The sequence below is a fragment of the Glycine soja genome, chromosome 17 (assembly GCF_004193775.1).
Source record: "Glycine soja cultivar W05 chromosome 17, ASM419377v2, whole genome shotgun sequence".
Taxonomy (NCBI): domain Eukaryota; kingdom Viridiplantae; phylum Streptophyta; class Magnoliopsida; order Fabales; family Fabaceae; genus Glycine; species Glycine soja.
Window position 1 is genome coordinate 3,892,213 of NC_041018.1, and position 17,190 is coordinate 3,909,402.

Here is a 17,190-nt window from a genome sequence, read left to right on the forward strand (position 1 = left end):
CATGCCATGAGTTCTCAAAATTTGTTTGGTAGTATGTACAAAGATTAGTGCAAGGGACTCCCTTTGATTGAAGGCAATCTCTTAGAAGGCGCCACATAAAATGTTTGACCTTGGGTGGAATGTGTAGTCATTTTGCACCATGTTATTCATGAGGTGGTGGTGGTATGTCGTGCGGACAGAGTAGTGGCCATTCCTGCTAAATTGCCAACATAATTCATCATTAGAAACAACATTTAATAAAAGAGTGGATTGGATAGCAAGAATGTCATGTTCATTGAAAATTTGGTACCTGACCTGTTCCAAGCCTTACCAGAATTCTCATGAATGATCTCCAAGGGTTGTTACTGTTCTTGTCGTCATACTCCAAGTATTCTCCTAATGATTTTCCGGTATTTGCTCCTGCGTTTTGCGACATGAATCCAATGGGGACATTATGAATCTAAATCCAAAAAGGAACAAAGAAGAGAGGGTCGTCAAACTGCCATGGGCCTCTTTACAATACTCTCTGGAAGTCAACAACATGAAAGAATTGAAACAAGAACAAATTATCATTGATCTGTGAAATCGAAATGCCATTCAGTGGTCGCCATACTAGCGACATACGTTCCTGCATGAGTTGAAATCGAGTAGGCTTGTCAGACATGAAACGTCCAACAAAGCATAGTGAGAGATCAATTTCAGATGTTTCAGTATGTTCCTCGGGAATTTCCACCTCAAATTAAGATACTATCTGGAATCGGGGCTCAGTGCTGTAGCAAGGGTTCTCACTTCTCACGGGAGAAAAATCATCAGATAGATCATTTAAGACTAGTATCAAACCAAACAGTTTCTGTAATAAGACTGGAAAAGTCGAAATACTGAGCCTTGCGGGTTGGTAAGCAAGTAGAGGAAAGCAAGAAAACCTTCCCCACAAAAACCAAGGTACCGTTCAATCTTTTGAATACAATGGTTGAGTACCGTACTTATTCATGTTCATGTTCATTCCCGCTTAATTGCCTATGCCGCTCATTGTTCTGTCAACAACAACAATTCGCACCGCATCCAGAAACCTTACGATCCCGCCACGTGTCCCAATCTGAATACCCTTTCTCCTCACTCTGAGACCCAGACCCACGCACACTTAAACAAAATTACACGCCCCCAGCAGGACGACAGCCAATCAAATCCTTCCACGGCGAATCTCACTCTCCGTTCATCGGCCGCTAGGGTTCCGTCCTAGCCTCTAAGCTCAAACGTCACTGTCACAGAATCCGCCAGCTCAGAGCCTCGTCTCCTCCATTAATGCACTTTCGGTCTTTTCAAAGCATTTAAACTTTAAAGCTTCTTTTGACACCTTTATACGATGTCGTTTTTACGACGGAGAAAGGCCCCTGCGAATCCCTCGCCAAACGAGGAGAAAGAGAAGGATAAGAAAAAGGTTATTAAGGAGAAGAAGATTATCAAAGGCGAAAATATAATAATAAAGAGATGGTCGTGCGTGGATAGCTGTTGTTGGTTCGTTGGACTCATTTGTTCAATTTGGTGGTTTTTGCTCTTTCTATACAATGCAATGCCGGCGTCGTTTCCTCAGTACGTGACGGAGGCGATAACCGGGCCGTTGCCGGATCCTCCCGGCGTGAAGCTCAGGAAGGAGGGCTTGACGGTGAAGCACCCGGTGGTTTTCGTTCCCGGAATTGTTACCGGCGGGTTGGAACTCTGGGAGGGTCGCCAGTGTGCGGATGGGTTGTTCAGGAAGAGGTTGTGGGGTGGCACCTTTGGGGAATTGTACAAAAGGTACCTTTTTCTTTTTCTGTTATATAGGGATTTGAATGTGTTTCAGTGGCGTATTTGTTTGAATTAGTTATATGAGAAAAAGTGCTTGCATGTTGTATTACTTGATTGGGAAGTAAGCAAGTGGCGTTTTACAACAATGGCTAAGTTTGTGTTTGGGAAATGATTGGGAGTAACTTCTAGTGAGTTGGAATGAAACTGACATGCTACTATTTATCAACTGCCATGTTTTCTTATGTTGAAAAATGAAAAAGTACTATTTTTTTCTTTGCTGGATCCTGAAAACTGCCAATGCTTTTGTTGTAATTCAGAAAGATATAGCGGAAAGTATTTAGGCAATATTCTCTCCGAAGTACCTTTCTTGTATTCTTCTGCCATAGTGTACTGATTTTTGTTAGGAAGCATGATGGTGTAAATAACAACATTACAATCTACCATTATCTATTTGTCGTGTTAGGATGACATTTTTAGGCATTTCCTCTAGGTTTGTAATCTGTACTTTTCCTTTATATATATATATATATATATATATATATATATATATATATATATATATATATATATATTTGTGTGTGTAATAATACGATCATCATTTGGTAGAGGGAATGAATCTAGTGTCCTTAGTATCATTAATTGTAAGGCAGAATTTTTACACACACACAAGTTGATTTTGGGCTGAACCTTTTTCACTGGCACTTATTGAAGTCCATCAGTCTGACAGAGTTTGGGGAGTTTGATTCAAATGTTCAATGATTGTAGCCATTCCAACATTTGTCTTGCAGCACATTTATCTGTCTTTTTTTATTGGCAAATATATTTGCATCAAGTTCTTGTTTTGTGGATGTTTAATAACTCCTATTGAATTTAGCTATAACGGTATATGATTTTTATTTTACCTTCTGCAGACCATTATGCTGGGTTGAGCACATGTCACTAGATAATGAAACAGGACTAGACCATCCAGGCATTAGAGTTAGGCCTGTGTCTGGACTTGTAGCAGCTGATTATTTTGCACCTGGTTATTTTGTCTGGGCAGTTCTAATTGCTAATTTAGCTCGCATTGGGTATGAGGAGAAAAACATGTATATGGCTGCTTATGATTGGAGAATTTCATTTCAGAATACAGAGGTAGTTCTCTGTCCTATCCTGTATTTTATTTTTGTATTCATTTTTGGTAAACCCTCAGATGGGCTTTTCTCTACCTTCTTCATTTGACCAGGTCAGGGATCAAACTTTGAGCAGGATGAAAAGTAATATAGAGCTCATGGTGGCTACTAATGGTGGTAATAAGGTGGTTGTTATTCCACATTCAATGGGTGTTTTGTACTTTTTGCATTTTATGAAATGGGTTGAGGCACCAGCACCAATGGGTGGAGGGGGTGGGTCAGATTGGTGTGCCAAACATATTAAAGCAGTGATGAACATTGGGGGACCTTTTCTTGGTGTTCCAAAATCTGTCGCAGGACTTTTCTCTATAGAAGCCAGGGATATTGCTGTTGCCAGGTTCTTTTTTCACCACTATAATTTAAATGCTTGGTTCTGTGTATGGTTTTTTTTTAAACCCAAAGTTTCTTCTATGTCTCTTGACAAGTAGGTTTTTGAAAAGTTTCTTCTATGTCTCTTGACAAGTAGGTTTTTGAATGTGTTTTACAGACTATATATCTGTAGGAAGTGGTTGTGTAATTTTTATCCCTTTTGATTGGACAATAAGTTTCTATTCTAGTGTCTGTATTCTGTTACCCTTCGAAAGCTCAAGTTTTGATCAATATTCTTAATAAGTCAATCATCGGTTAATTTTGTACAAACTTCTTTCATTCCTCCAAAAACTATTTTATAATGCTGTTGATCTGTTTATAAGATCTTCAAAATTGTGTTTCCTTGACATATATAAGGATTTTCTCAAGTTTTGTTAGGGTGAATTTTTCTGTAATTTCCATTGATGATATTATTATAAAATGAATCATGTTAGCTGCGAATGCATATATAATCTAATGAATCTCTAAACCTCATACAGGACTTTTGCACCAGGTTTTTGGGATAAGGATGTTTTTGGTCTGAAAACTTTACAGCATCTAATGCGGATGACCCGAACGTGGGATTCAACCATGTCAATGATACCCAAAGGTGGGGATACTATATGGGGTGGCCTTGATTGGTCAGCTGATGTATCCTATAACTGCAGTGTAAAGAAGAACAAGAACAATGATACTTACGGTGCATTTCAAAATGGCAAAGAGAATCTTGGGTTTATGAAAAATATAAATTATGGGAGACTCATATCGTTTGGGAAAGATATAGCTGATTTGCACTCCTCCAAGCTTGAGAGGTTGGATTTTAGGGTAATGTTCCTAATATATACATTGAGCATTTTGTTTATAATCTCCATCCTTCTTTTTAATGTTGGAACAATAGCATTTGTAGACATACCTGATTTGTCCTTTTGAATATCAAGAATTCAGATATTTAACTTGAGTATTTATATTTAGTTGAATAGCTGAGCTTTCAGTTTGTATATGAATATTCATGGTTACATAACTTTCTATCGATTATCAAATTCTAATTTAAAAATTGCTCTCTATCAGGCCTTTCATGCCCTCACATTGAAGTGAAATTTTCTCCTTTATCAGTCAATTGCACTTACTGATGGAAGTTCCTCTGTATCTGTCTCCCAATATTCTCAAACTGTGGATACCTGTTAACCATGTGCAGTTAGCATCAAGTGTTTTTCTGGATGGCGTTGTTAATATTTCATGTATTGTTTTTTGTTAAAATTGACAGGGTGCTCTTAAGGGTAGGAACCTTGCAAACACATCTAACTGTGATGTGTGGACAGAGTACCATGACATGGGTGTTGATGGAATCAAAGCTGTTACAGATTACAAAGCTTACACAGCTGATTCAATTTTGGATCTACTTCATTTTGTTGCCCCCAAGATGATGAAGCGTGGGGATGCTCATTTTTCTTATGGGATTGCTGATAATTTGGATGATCAGAAATACAAACATTACAAATATTGGTCTAACCCCTTGGAAACAAGGTGAGGTTCTTTACTTTGATTTTGTTCTTGTAGTTCACTCCTTATAAAAGATGAAGTTGAACTGGGTGCTATTTATTTTTCCTTCATCAAAAGCCTTTCTGACCATTTTTAATGTTATACAAAGCAAAGCACATCAATCTAGTTCAATTGGGTCACTGGGGCGGGGGGTAACGAATTCTACTATTGCATAGCACTTTGCTACTGTGTAATTATTTTGTTACCTGGATTGGTGGAACTAATGGATTGTTGATTTAACTATTGGCAACAATTTCATATCATGCTGTTTGAAAATATGTTGTTTCTACCTGCCTGTGGTTTGTGTTATTTTTAATATTCTGTCCTGCTGCTACAGATTACCAAATGCTCCAGATATGGAGATTTACTCTATGTATGGGGTTGGGATCCCTACAGAAAGAGCCTATGTCTACAAGTTAAATCCTCAATCTGAATGCCACATTCCATTTCAGATTGACACCTCAGCAGATGGTGGAAATGAGTACACATGTCTAAGGGATGGAGTTTACAGTTCTGATGGTGATGAAACTGTTCCTGTTTTAAGTGCTGGTTTCATGTGCGCAAAAGGTTGGCGGGGAAGAACCCGCTTTAATCCTTCAGGAATCCAGACATTCATAAGGGAGTATGATCATGCCCCTCCAGCTAATCTTCTAGAAGGTAGGGGAACTCAGAGTGGCGCTCATGTTGATATATTGGGTAACTTTGCCTTACTTGAAGATATTATACGAGTAGCAGCTGGAGCCTCTGGCAAGGACTTGGGTGGAGATAGAGTGCACTCCGATATTTTCAAATGGTCTGAAAAGATCAATTTGAAGCTCTAGATTCACATGGTAACCGGTAAGTTTATTCCTTGGCCTTTTGGCATTAATTGTGAGCCTTGGCCCAAGTATAGTCTAACGCGGCCAACTTCCTTGTCCTATCTTAAGTGAAAAATTAGATTATAAATGTTTGAATCAGGGTAAATATTTTGATGCTTCTGATATTCACACAGGATGTTTGTATACCGGAGATTGAATTGGTTGTGGTTCAATTTGTAGTTGAACCATGATTGAACTGGAGATATAGTCTGTTCATGATCTGGCAGTTCAACTGTTGTTTTTTTTTCAGTTTTTTTTTCATGCTCTCAGCATTTTAAGTTTTTATACACTGATGGATACCAGTTTATAGATATCATAAAATCTTTGGCTTTGGAATCACATAGAAACGGAGTCAATGTATTAGCTTTAACTATCAATGTCTGTTGGTCTAAAGTGCTGTTTGAATAAACTTCTCCATAAACTCTTGTAGGAAAAAAAAAAGGTAAAATGAATTGAGCTTCTCTCATGAGTTAAAATCAACTTATTTACTTCTTATCTTACTTTTCCAAAAATTGAGGTGTATGGGAGAAATAAGAAAGTTGATTTTAGTTTATGAGATAAGTTTTTACCTTTTTATTTTCGTCTAGAAGTTTATCTAAATAAAAACACTAACTACTCGGAGAGCTTTTTCCTCTGAAACAGGTTCACTTGGCTTGATTTGAATTAGTTGCAAGTCCAATGTGACTTTCAGATAACAAGGGTCTAAGATAAAAAATATATTTTAGCTTTAATTTATGGTGTTGACCAGTTGGCTTATTGACTCGTTTTCACTGTTAACATTTCTCTAAGAAACTTACCGTTGCTATTTTTCTGACCAGATTACTATCTTCACATCATTACTTCAGTACTTGATAGAATCCTATCTGCTTCAACTGCTGACTGTTGTGCTTTACGATAGAGCTGAAGGTATGAGATCTGGAGCTGATAGACCAGTCGCAGTGACAGCTTGCTTCTTACTCGGATTTTATCTATAGAATTTCATTGTTTCGAAAAAGTGTTGAATCTGTTTACAACCCCCATCCCCAAGAAAAAAAATTATACCAAGCTCTTAGTTTAGGTGCATGATTCATGCTTGACGAGAATTTTGTTGATTGCATTCATTGATTTGATTATTGTCAAGTGTATTGGTGTTAGTCTGCTCCTGTTTTCACTCTACTAATTTTTTATGCGCTGCACGGACTACATTCTCTTGTCAGTCAGAAGTTTTGAAAAGATTGAGCCCAAGCCTCAAGTATAGGAATAACAGTGTCGTAGTGTAGTAGTTGTTATTATTATTATTATTATATCCTAACACTGGAGTTAGTTAGGAATATTGTTTGTTATATCACGTTGTACCTTCCAATTTCCATTATGATGGGTTTATAAATGCATGGTTTTAATTTGAAACCAAGATTTACTGTAAATTGGTGTAAACAATAGATTATTATTGATAAAGTTGGTGGCAAGAATTTCAGATGTAGTTTCTTCATCGTAAACTTTTTCTTTGTTGATAATATATGCTAGTGTGATGTAGCTGTTCGACACAGCACACCAGGAAGTGAAAACAAAAATATGGTGTAAAGAAAAATTGAATGTTGAATGCTAAAGCCAAGAAAGAACAGTTGAGTTGCATTTTGCCAATTGTGCAAACAGTGGATTTGAGTTTGCCCGGTGGGTGATGCTTCCATATAAAAAAAAACCCACTTTAAATTTTGAGATCAAGGGTATAAGCACTTTACGATCTCGTGTAATAGTTCTTGCCATTTAATAGAGGAGATGCAAGAATCAAAGAAGGGGTTTCATTTAGGTAAAGGTAAAAGAGAATTTAGAAGATTTGTGGCAAAGTCAGCCTAAGTCTCAATGTCTGTTTTGTCATAGCTGATGTGTAGAACCTCAGGAAACAAAATGGTATACTGATACCATGTAGGATATGAAAACATAGAAGAATGCAAAAGAGGTAGCAATCTTTTGGAATAAACACCAGTCTATTTTGTCTCACTTATTTAAGTAGAGAAGGGTGAGATTAGAGAGAGAATCATTTAAAAGGGGAAAACACTTACAAAACATTGAGAAAGAAAGAAGAACCATAGAGTGTTTTTCAGATTGCAATTACGGATTTGTTTACCGTTGAATCGGGCTGATTTTTAAGCAACAGGTTCTACACACGTGATACTTTAAATTGTTCGGTTTGATCGTCAAAAAGATATTCAGAGAAAGATAAATATTTTACATTCTATTATCTATATTTTAAGATTTCATTTTCTTGTCTCTATTGTATCAAATGGAGGTCTGTTTTGATTTTTAACCTTGCATTGACAGATTTTTCAAGTTAAACAAATTGTGTTAAAATATTTATTGGTGCTAGATTCTTGCAAATTTTGGGAAATTTTATTTCTACTACCTATTACTCTATTATTAAATTTGTTATTGTGTTTGAGATATTTTTTCATCACAATCAATCTTCTGTAATGATCCGTAGAATACAAAATATATACTGCCATATATGGGCTAGCATAAGGCAAAAAGCTTCATAAGTTCATAACCAACTAACAAAATGTTTCCAGTGAAAAAACTAACAAAATATTATAATATAAAGAAACTAACTAAAACTAATAGCTAGCAATTAATTTATTGCCATCTATCGATAAATAGATATAAAAAAAATTGAAATTAAATATAAACAATAGAAGGATAACCAGAGCATTTATGATCATCCACAATAAGACGCACGTGACAACTAACTTGAGTCCTTTAAATATATGTCAGTATTCGATTTTGATTTCTAACTATATGAATAGAGTAATATATGTGGAGAAAGAAGAATTTTCCCCAAACTAATGTTCTATTTCAAGAAATTAGTCTCATGATTGTTGATTATTGGATCCCTTACAGTCAAAAAAATAAATTATGATCTTATATCTCATGTAATTTTTTTTAATGACTTCCTTTGGTCATATATATAATTCCACAAGTCAGAAACTCTATAGTTTGTTCACCCACATACTACAACTTATTGTGTTTGATGCCAATAATATAAAAAATATTTTTTTAAGGACCCGAAACTAATTTTTCATCTTCCTTAATATCATCGACATATTCATTATTGTATGACAATTATTCTTATAAATATGTTTAGTTGTTTACTGATTATTCTTATATTCTTATAACCGGTATGACTTGTTTGACACCATGTACTGCAACTATTTATTGGTTCTCGTAGGAACAAAATAAATTATCTTTGTTGTTGGAAACCATTGGTACTGTGATAAACAAAATGTGTAAGAATTTGGTCTCAAGTCTAATTTAATAATTTATACCTTCCAAATACATCTTGTTCGCCTTCATTCTAGCTAGAAACATTGGATTTTACTTATCCATTCATGTGCACGACATGAATAATCCCTTCATCCTTTTTTTAACATATTTGATTACTGATTAAGAACTTGAAACATCAATCTTTGAACTAGAGACTATTTGTGATGTAAATAAAAAATGATTTTCCTCCACGTCAAATTACATAATAATAAATACTTGGAATCACAATACTATTCGACCTCATCTACAACACAGACATCTTTTTACTAATTTCTAATTGTAAAGTCATTTTAACCGTTATTGAATATGTTTCTTATCAACATATTTAAACAAGTACTTCATAAAATTTAATTTATTACAAAACTCTATATTGATATAAGTTTGATATTTTATCCTCAACTTTGAATTGCAAGGATTGATAAAACTATTATTCAACTCGATTCATTTTTCTTGTTGTCATTATTCGTGTGTCTAGCCTTCTTCCATAATTTGGATATTCTTCTTTATCAAATGATTTTTTTTTAGCAAAGACTCATCAATTTGGTCGTCATTAATACAGATATTGGTAATTTTTATATTGATTTATTGTTGCAGAAAAATATTGCTATGCTTAATGCATTTTATTTTAGCTTAATTTAAGACAAATAATTTATTTAGCTATTAAAAACTTTTCATAAAAATGATAAAGAAATATGCCTTTTATCTTTCTTCAAAATAGATTAGTCTAGCAACGCAATTAATTTATTTTTTGATAAAAAGCACGCAAATTAATTTAGTAGATAATGTGATAAAAATTAAAAGATAGAACTTTACAACTCATAAGTAATAAATTAAGAAAAGATATCATATTCCCCAAAAAGAATCACAATTCATCTAAAATCTCTTTCTCCTTTTCTGTTAGCTGGCCATCCCATCACAACGATATCACTCTCTGTCCAGCTATGGCTAACCAAGAATCAACTTCCCCTGCCGGATCAAGTAAGGAAAAGGATCACATCACTTATCCCCACCCTCTTTTACCTTTTTATTACCTCATTTTTTCTTTATACGTGTGGTTTATATCTTTGGATTCTCTTGTATTTATCCTTGGATTATAAAAAAAAGAACGTTAACTTTACTTTTGCAATAACATTTTTTTTGCTCATTTAAAAAGGAAAATGAAAATGATTGGCAACCTTGCATGGTATTTTGCTCGTACGTTGTTGGTCTAAATTATTTAATTCCATTCTACCGACATTTCTGCACTTAATCTTTCTTTCCCATTTTATTAAAGAAAAAATAGAAACTTTAGTATAGATTCTCTTTTACACAGTGAAACCTTATCCACAACCAATTCAAATTGATTTATTTTTTTAAAAAAAAATCAACGAGAAGTGAAAGCGTGGAATAGGCGACGTTAACAAACGTTAATGTTAACTTAATAAAATAATAAATATCATTAGAATCGTATGAGGATAGACTTGATCGGACTAATATAACATTTCTTTGTCCTTTTTAAGATAAGCTTGATCCACCATATATTAATAAATTACCATGCCTTTCAAGTTTCAACAAGAAATATATATAAAAAATTAATTAAATATCAAAACATACATATCTGTCTATTATTTATCAAAATATACATATTTACTGTTCATAAAATAAATTCAGGTTAAAAGGATATTTTTACCTGTTTAAGAAAACCCATTGAGAATTCGGATGCTCAACCTGATTTTTTTTAAAGAAAAATTAATTTTTTAATAGATTTAAAAATAATATAAATAAAGAAAATTAATAAAATTAGAGAATATTATGATACAATTTTTTAGTTACCATGTAAGTATTTAAATAAATTATAAACTTAAGACATTTGAAATTTATCTGAAGTTTAATTTTTGTTTCGTTGAATTTTTTTTTCTTCTTATGTACATTAATTAAAAAATGAGAAAATTAATTAATAATCTTAAAAATAAATTAGAAAAGGGGAAATAATTTTAAAAAATTAAATTGATAAAAAAACAGAGTAAATAAATAATTATTATATCTCAATTATATAATACTGGAGAATTAAAACACTTTAACAATTAAAATGAAAAACATACATAATAAAACAAGAATGTAAGAACGTACTAACAAATACAATTAAAACACGAAAATAACAAAACTAATTATAATTTAAAAGATGTAGTGTAGCAGTCTTTATATTACTTTAAAATCTATTAAAAATTTAATTTTCTTAAAAATAAAAATTAAAAAATTTAAAGTTGAAAATTCGAGGGGACTTGAATTCTCAATTGGGTTTTCACAAAATTTTTGAAAAAAAAAAGTGTAAATTTGAATTCCCTCAACTCGAACTCAAATTTACGATAAACATTTATATTTTGGTAAATAATGAAAAAATATATATGTTTTGATATTTAATTAATTTTTTATGCATGCTGGGGGAAAAATTCTCGGTAAACTAATGATTCTCGGTAAAGTGAAATAAATGAAAAGAAAATATTAAATAAAAGTTTTGAATTAAAATATGAATTACACGTTATTTTATTGTTTATTTTTCAGCATTTTTGTTTTCAAACAAACGGGGTCTGAGAACAATAAGAAGGTGGTGGGACATTTTCGGAATTAAAATCAGTAATATTAATTTGCTAGTATATGGTTATATTTATGTGGAAGGTGGCGTGTATTGAATTGTTGTTGGTATGAGTGGGTTTGATATTAGGGTGTTACTAGCGCGTGGAGGGAGTTGGAAATAGCACGTGGAATATGGGGCGCGTGAGGAAAGTATGAACAGTGAAGGGCGGCGGGGAGGTGAGTGCTGAAGAAGAAGGCCCAAGGGTTGAGGAAGGGTGTAAGTGGGGCCCTCAGAAAACATAAGCAAAGGTGGGAGCGGGTGTTGTGTTGTGAGAGACTATTTAATGGACTTTCTGTGTGCTTCTTCAACAAAGCCATAGAAATGAAAAATTAGAGAGTGAGAAGAGGAAGAAGAACATTCTAGAGGGAGAAACATTACACAACTGAACCCACAATTCTATTACTGTTTGCTTCAAAGGTATTCATTCTCTTTCTCTTATTTTTTCTCCACTCTCCAGTAGCCAGTAGCCACCTTTTCCCTTGCATCCTCCTAACCTTACTGTCGGATTCTATTGGTGAGTTTTAAGATTGCTGTTTTACCTTTTGCATGTGGACTTTGAGCCCACCCTATGTTGTTAAGGTTACTAATTCACTATATTTGGAAACTAGTTCTGTTTTTTTATCATTGGTATTCTCTGGATTATAATGTGATCCAACTATTTTGGACTTTCTTCATAAACATGCAACCACTTCGGGTTTGTTTGTCTCTCTCAGATTGTTTGAGTTTTGAGGTGCTACCTACCATGATAGCAAAATATTCTATTTTCTTGTGAATGGCATTTGCGTGATTTTGGTTCTGATATGGTATTCTATAACAAAAGGCCCCTTGCCCAATGTATGTCGTTTGCTTCTCTCTTCTCTGTTAGAGTGTACACTGAGGTTGGGTCATGTTTTATTAGACCCTTTATCCAAACTGATCAAAATACATTACTTCGTTTTGGTTTGGGGTGAGTCGGGTTTGTATTTTTTTTTTTCTGTTAAATTCTCGATCAATGACAAGTTGGGTTGGATTGGATTGGGCGGGTATACAATCATTTTAGTCTCTGAAAGTGGTGGGTGCTGTGACATCATTCACTGAAACTAAGAAAATGTCAAATAATTCCTTGAAATAAGTTCTTAAACTTAATTTAGTCTTAGTCCCTAAACATATGTTAATATTATCACTGAAGTCATTCGATTTTTTGAATTTTGAACTGATATAATTGTCAATTTTCACTTTTTGAGAATTATTTTAAAAGAAATCTTTCGATTTAAGGAATAATGTGACAACATCTTTTAATTTCGCTTACTCAAAGAAATTTAATATTTAAAACTTAAATGTTTTTGGATTTTCTAAAAAACTGTAGATACTAATAATATGATCTGGTTCATGGGTTTAAAAAATAAAAAACCCATTACCTGATCAAAAAGTCATCGGATTTGAACAGTTCAGGTTGGGTTCGACCCTAAACAACTCTTGAATCCAAACCAATTTGTTTGGATTTAGTTGGTTCAGGTTCACATGTTACCTGAGTCCTGAACCGATAACACCCCTACTCTTTTAAGTTTCAATAACTATATTTTGTAAATTGTACATTGTCTGCGAGTTGACTTCTTTTTGTCGTATTGTATTCCTCATTGCATTCTAAAATATTTAAGACATGTGAAAATTCACCAAAAAAAATAAATTAAAGACATGTGAAAGGGAGATCACAAACTTGTTGTCATAACAAACTTCTATATTTTCTTGAAGACTTATTTTTTTTCCTACCGTTTTTTTCCGAGATCCAGACAGAATATATTAAATTCGATTTAAGAGGTGGAGATTGAAAGTGTGGAAAATTGTCTATGCTTTATATATCCGAGAGTCATTGTGTAGCTCCTTATATATGATTCACTAAAGAAGAATGTCCTTTGAGCACTTCTTAATTGTTTGCTTAATAAGATGCTCATTTTGTAGGATATAATTGAAGGTTTTGATAACTAAGGCTGCAATACTGTATACATTCTACTCAAGGAATGGTATGCTATATTTCATCCTAAAATACTTTTTTGTTTAGAATTATCCATTTTTGATAGTTTGTTATACATTCTAAATTACCTACCATATCTGTAATAGTATTATTGATAACTGTGATTTAAGTAGATTTAGGAACAATGTAGTTATGGCAATGGTATATAGTGTAATAATTTATTAGGGAGACGGCCACTGTGGATTTTAGGTGTTTGTAGTGGCCGTGATGATAAAAATGAGGGGATTATTAATGTATTGTTAAAGATACGTAGAATGGGCTGGTAATCCCTACTCCCACATGTCTTGAAGTTGTGAGTTTTCCATTCAAATGAGTGGAAGTACTCTTTGGTAACTGGAATTTATTAAACATAAATATGTGGTAAACTGGTTACTCTATTCTTCTGTTCTCATTCCAGGTAACTAGCTGATTTGACATTATGTTCTTTTCTTTTTTTGGCGGCTATCTTTGATCCATCCTATAGATATCTTATTTCAGGAACATTTCATCCCTCTCTCCCAACCTTTGGAAATAAATGTCGTGTTGCTATCCTTAGGATTGTAAATATGTTCTTTCCCGTGCTGTTGTTCCTCTTTTGTATATCATGCATTACATTTGCACATTCTTTTATAGGAATTTGATGTTCTTTGCCTTACATCACCTTGAAACCAGTCAAACTTGAAACTATTCCTTTGTCAGGTCAATATCTGGAAATTTGCTATGTGGAAAGGTTAAATGAAGCCATTCTTGTCGAATCATACTGATTCTATGTACAATTGTTCCCAAGTTGGTTGTAGTCATCCAATGGTACGTAAAGCTTCTATTTATGGATTTGTTGCTTGCAGTTTTAGTTATTTACTAGATATCGTCATCCCATTTCAGGCTCATACTTCTTATCCCTGTGGTGATCCTTATTTTGGTAGTTCAATAGTTGCTTATGGACCACAGGCTATTGTAAGTTTTGTCAAGTACATTTTTGTAGTGCATGGTCTTCGTATTTGAATGAGATTTTAGTACTCTTTCATTTAATAGAATAATAATTTAATATGTCACTGTCTTTTTAAATTTATTAGAATCAACAAATGGTGCCCCAGATGCTGGGATTAGCATCCACCAGAATTGCATTACCAGTTGATCTTGCAGAAGATGGGCCCATTTATGTCAATGCCAAACAATACCATGGTATACTGAGAAGGCGACAGTCACGAGCAAAGCTTGAAGCTCAAAACAAACTCATCAAAAGTCGTAAGGTATGCTTCCCAAAGTATAGTTATACATTATTTTGATTCACCCTGTTTATCCCACTGGATTACCTTATTCATGTATGGTCATGCGTTATTTTTTGAGGTTTTTTGGGGATGGGGAGGCAGGGCTGTGTTTAGAGATTATAAGACCTAAGGTCAAATTTTAATTTAATACACTTTTTTTAAAAATAAATTGTGATTTCATATTTTAAATATTATTCAAATTTCAAATTGATTCTCAATTAAAGATTTAAATTAATCTATGCATACAAAATATCAACATGAAATGAAATTTTAACTAAATATGTGATCTTATAATCAACATTTTTCGTCAAAATATCTTTTATATATATATATATATATATATCAACCATAGACTCACTCATTAAATTTTGTACTAATTTCAATAGATTTTTTTTAGGTAAAGGAAATAGATATAAAATAATTTTCTTTCTCTTTTTGAAATAAAATTAAAATTTTTCTTAAATGATTTGTGATAACCATTACATTATAACTTAAGATTATGTAGTCTTATTAATTAAAAAGTAATTACAAATAATAAATCATATCTTAACAAAATTTACCCGTTAATAATTTAAATTGACAAAAAAAATATTAAAAATGAAACCCTTGGGGACTTAAGGCAAAGGCCTTATTGTCCTTATGGTCTCAATGGTCCTGTGGGGAGGTGGGGGTTGTCTTTGGAAAGAATATTGGTGAGGAGGAAGAGACGGGCTTGGTTGTAAATGTATGTTTCACCTGCTTACCTGCTATGGTGCATAAATATAAAATATAGTTTCCTTTTCTATATAATTTTTTGTTTTTATTTTATAAACTATATAATTTTAAGTTATTTGAGCTATGGTATGGGAGAAAAAAATGCACCCAATAGATATGGAGGCATTATAGAGTATTTCTTTTTCTTCCTCGTTTGGATAGATAATTAAATTTAGAATATAGCCTATACAGCTAAATTATATGTACAGTCTAGAAGCATTACTTATAATTGCAAGGGAGTATTGGAGGAATCACTCTGAATATTGAAGTTGGAAATGAACCGTGATACAGTAGAATTACAACTACATGTTGCATTATTCTGTGAAATGTTATTATTACATTTAGTCATATGGCAAAGCTGTAGAACCTGCTTTCTTGAATCTGATTTGCCTCCTTTTGTAATTGATTGCAGCCATATCTTCACGAGTCTCGGCACCGCCACGCATTGAACAGGGTTAGGGGATCTGGGGGACGCTTTCTTAGCGCCAAACAGCTGCCACAGTCTAATGCAGAACTAGTCACTGATGCCTATCAAAAGAAAGATGCATCAGAGGCAGAAAATCACCCCTCAAGCACCGGTGAAAATGCATCTATCACATTCACAGCCATCTCTGCCTTAACTAGTATGTCCAGTAACAGTGTCAATTTCCCCAACATGGCTGGATCATCGCAATGCAGTGGGGGACTCACCTTTGGTGCTGGAGCTCTCCAATGTACTTCAGTTGGCCGATGAGAGGTGGAACCAATCAAAATCAACTTCACTGCTCTGGCAAATCATCCTTGGCTTAGTCACTTTAATTTCTGTCTTTCATGTGCTACAGAAATGTTGTCTTTTGGAACTGCTTTCCCATGGTTTTTGAAGTTGCTCTAGTTTCTATTGTTGAACTGGACCAGAAAGTTTGTGCTTGAAAATTTAACTTTTTTTATCTGTCCGTGCATGGTCCTTGCTTTGCCCAACCCCATCTCCAACGCCTATAGAACAAAAATGGAGTGAAGAAAATGAAAGTTTGCACATCACTGACATCAACAGGTATCTGGATGAAGTAAACACAACGTTTAATTTGGTATTACCGTACAAAAACACTGTGCTAGTGTTTGGTATAGATGAATAAAAAAGAAAGAAAGTATAAGAAATGAAAATAGACGAAAGAGAAATGAAACAGAGAAAAATGGAGTAATTCTTCGATTTGACACACATTTGATGTGTCTTATCGTTTGCTCTCATGTTTCTTTAATTTCATGGGGATAACCTATGAAAGTGGGTGACGATTAGCATGGGAAAGACTAATTTGTCTCCGTTATGGGAGATGTTTGTGGTTTATAAAACATATTGATATCATATTGGACGACTTAGATGTGTATAGGATACCAGACGAGAAAATTGTATTGACACTTATTTAAATTAGTATTCTAAGTACATCAATAAAATAATATTCTAAGTGGGTTGGAAACGAAAATTGGTCACCATTACACGATTCATCTCTCACGGTGAAAGATATTTTAGAATTTTTCATGTCCGTCTGCCCGCCATCATCATGAAATTGAGATTGATTTTCAACATGTCTTAAAAAGAGATATTAACATAAAGCAA

The 17,190-nt window shown here is 33.6% G+C and overlaps 2 protein-coding genes across 4 annotated transcripts; both read left to right on the forward strand.

Annotated features, from left to right (window-relative positions):
* Positions 1-966: 966 nt before the first annotated feature.
* On the forward strand, positions 967-7,066 carry LOC114392747 (phospholipid:diacylglycerol acyltransferase 1-like). Of its 2 annotated transcripts, none has more exons than XM_028353975.1 (7): positions 967-1,773; positions 2,676-2,898; positions 2,990-3,273; positions 3,785-4,109; positions 4,549-4,808; positions 5,161-5,660; positions 6,499-7,066. In XM_028353975.1, the coding sequence occupies exons 1-6, from the start codon at positions 1,343-1,345 to the stop codon at positions 5,642-5,644; spliced, it is 2,007 nt and encodes a 668-aa protein (XP_028209776.1). In that variant the 5' UTR covers positions 967-1,342; the 3' UTR covers positions 5,645-5,660; positions 6,499-7,066. The 2 variants fall into 2 exon arrangements, with proteins under 2 accessions (XP_028209776.1, XP_028209777.1); XM_028353976.1 differs by having other exon boundaries at positions 6,526-7,066.
* A 4,581-nt stretch (positions 7,067-11,647) lies between these two features.
* LOC114393258 (nuclear transcription factor Y subunit A-7-like) lies at positions 11,648-16,531 on the forward strand. 2 transcript variants are annotated; one of them, XM_028354533.1, is made up of 6 exons: positions 11,648-12,102; positions 13,527-13,588; positions 14,278-14,385; positions 14,461-14,532; positions 14,652-14,828; positions 16,012-16,531. In XM_028354533.1, the coding sequence occupies exons 3-6, from the start codon at positions 14,314-14,316 to the stop codon at positions 16,330-16,332; spliced, it is 642 nt and encodes a 213-aa protein (XP_028210334.1). In that variant the 5' UTR covers positions 11,648-12,102; positions 13,527-13,588; positions 14,278-14,313; the 3' UTR covers positions 16,333-16,531. The 2 variants fall into 2 exon arrangements, with proteins under 2 accessions (XP_028210334.1, XP_028210333.1); XM_028354532.1 differs by having other exon boundaries at positions 11,648-12,005.
* Positions 16,532-17,190: the final 659 nt, after the last annotated feature.

Coding starts and splice junctions, on each gene's coding strand:
- LOC114392747 (XM_028353975.1), top strand. CDS start 1,343: ATGTCGTTTTTACGACGGAGAAAGGCCCCTGCGAATCCCTCGCCAAAC. Junction 1,774..2,675: donor TTTGGGGAATTGTACAAAAG/GTACCTTTTTCT, acceptor TACCTTCTGCAG/ACCATTATGCTGGGTTGAGC. Junction 3,274..3,784: donor AGGGATATTGCTGTTGCCAG/GTTCTTTTTTCA, acceptor AACCTCATACAG/GACTTTTGCACCAGGTTTTT.
- LOC114393258 (XM_028354533.1), top strand. CDS start 14,314: ATGAAGCCATTCTTGTCGAATCATACTGATTCTATGTACAATTGTTCC. Junction 14,386..14,460: donor TTGGTTGTAGTCATCCAATG/GTACGTAAAGCT, acceptor ATCCCATTTCAG/GCTCATACTTCTTATCCCTG. Junction 14,829..16,011: donor AACTCATCAAAAGTCGTAAG/GTATGCTTCCCA, acceptor AATTGATTGCAG/CCATATCTTCACGAGTCTCG.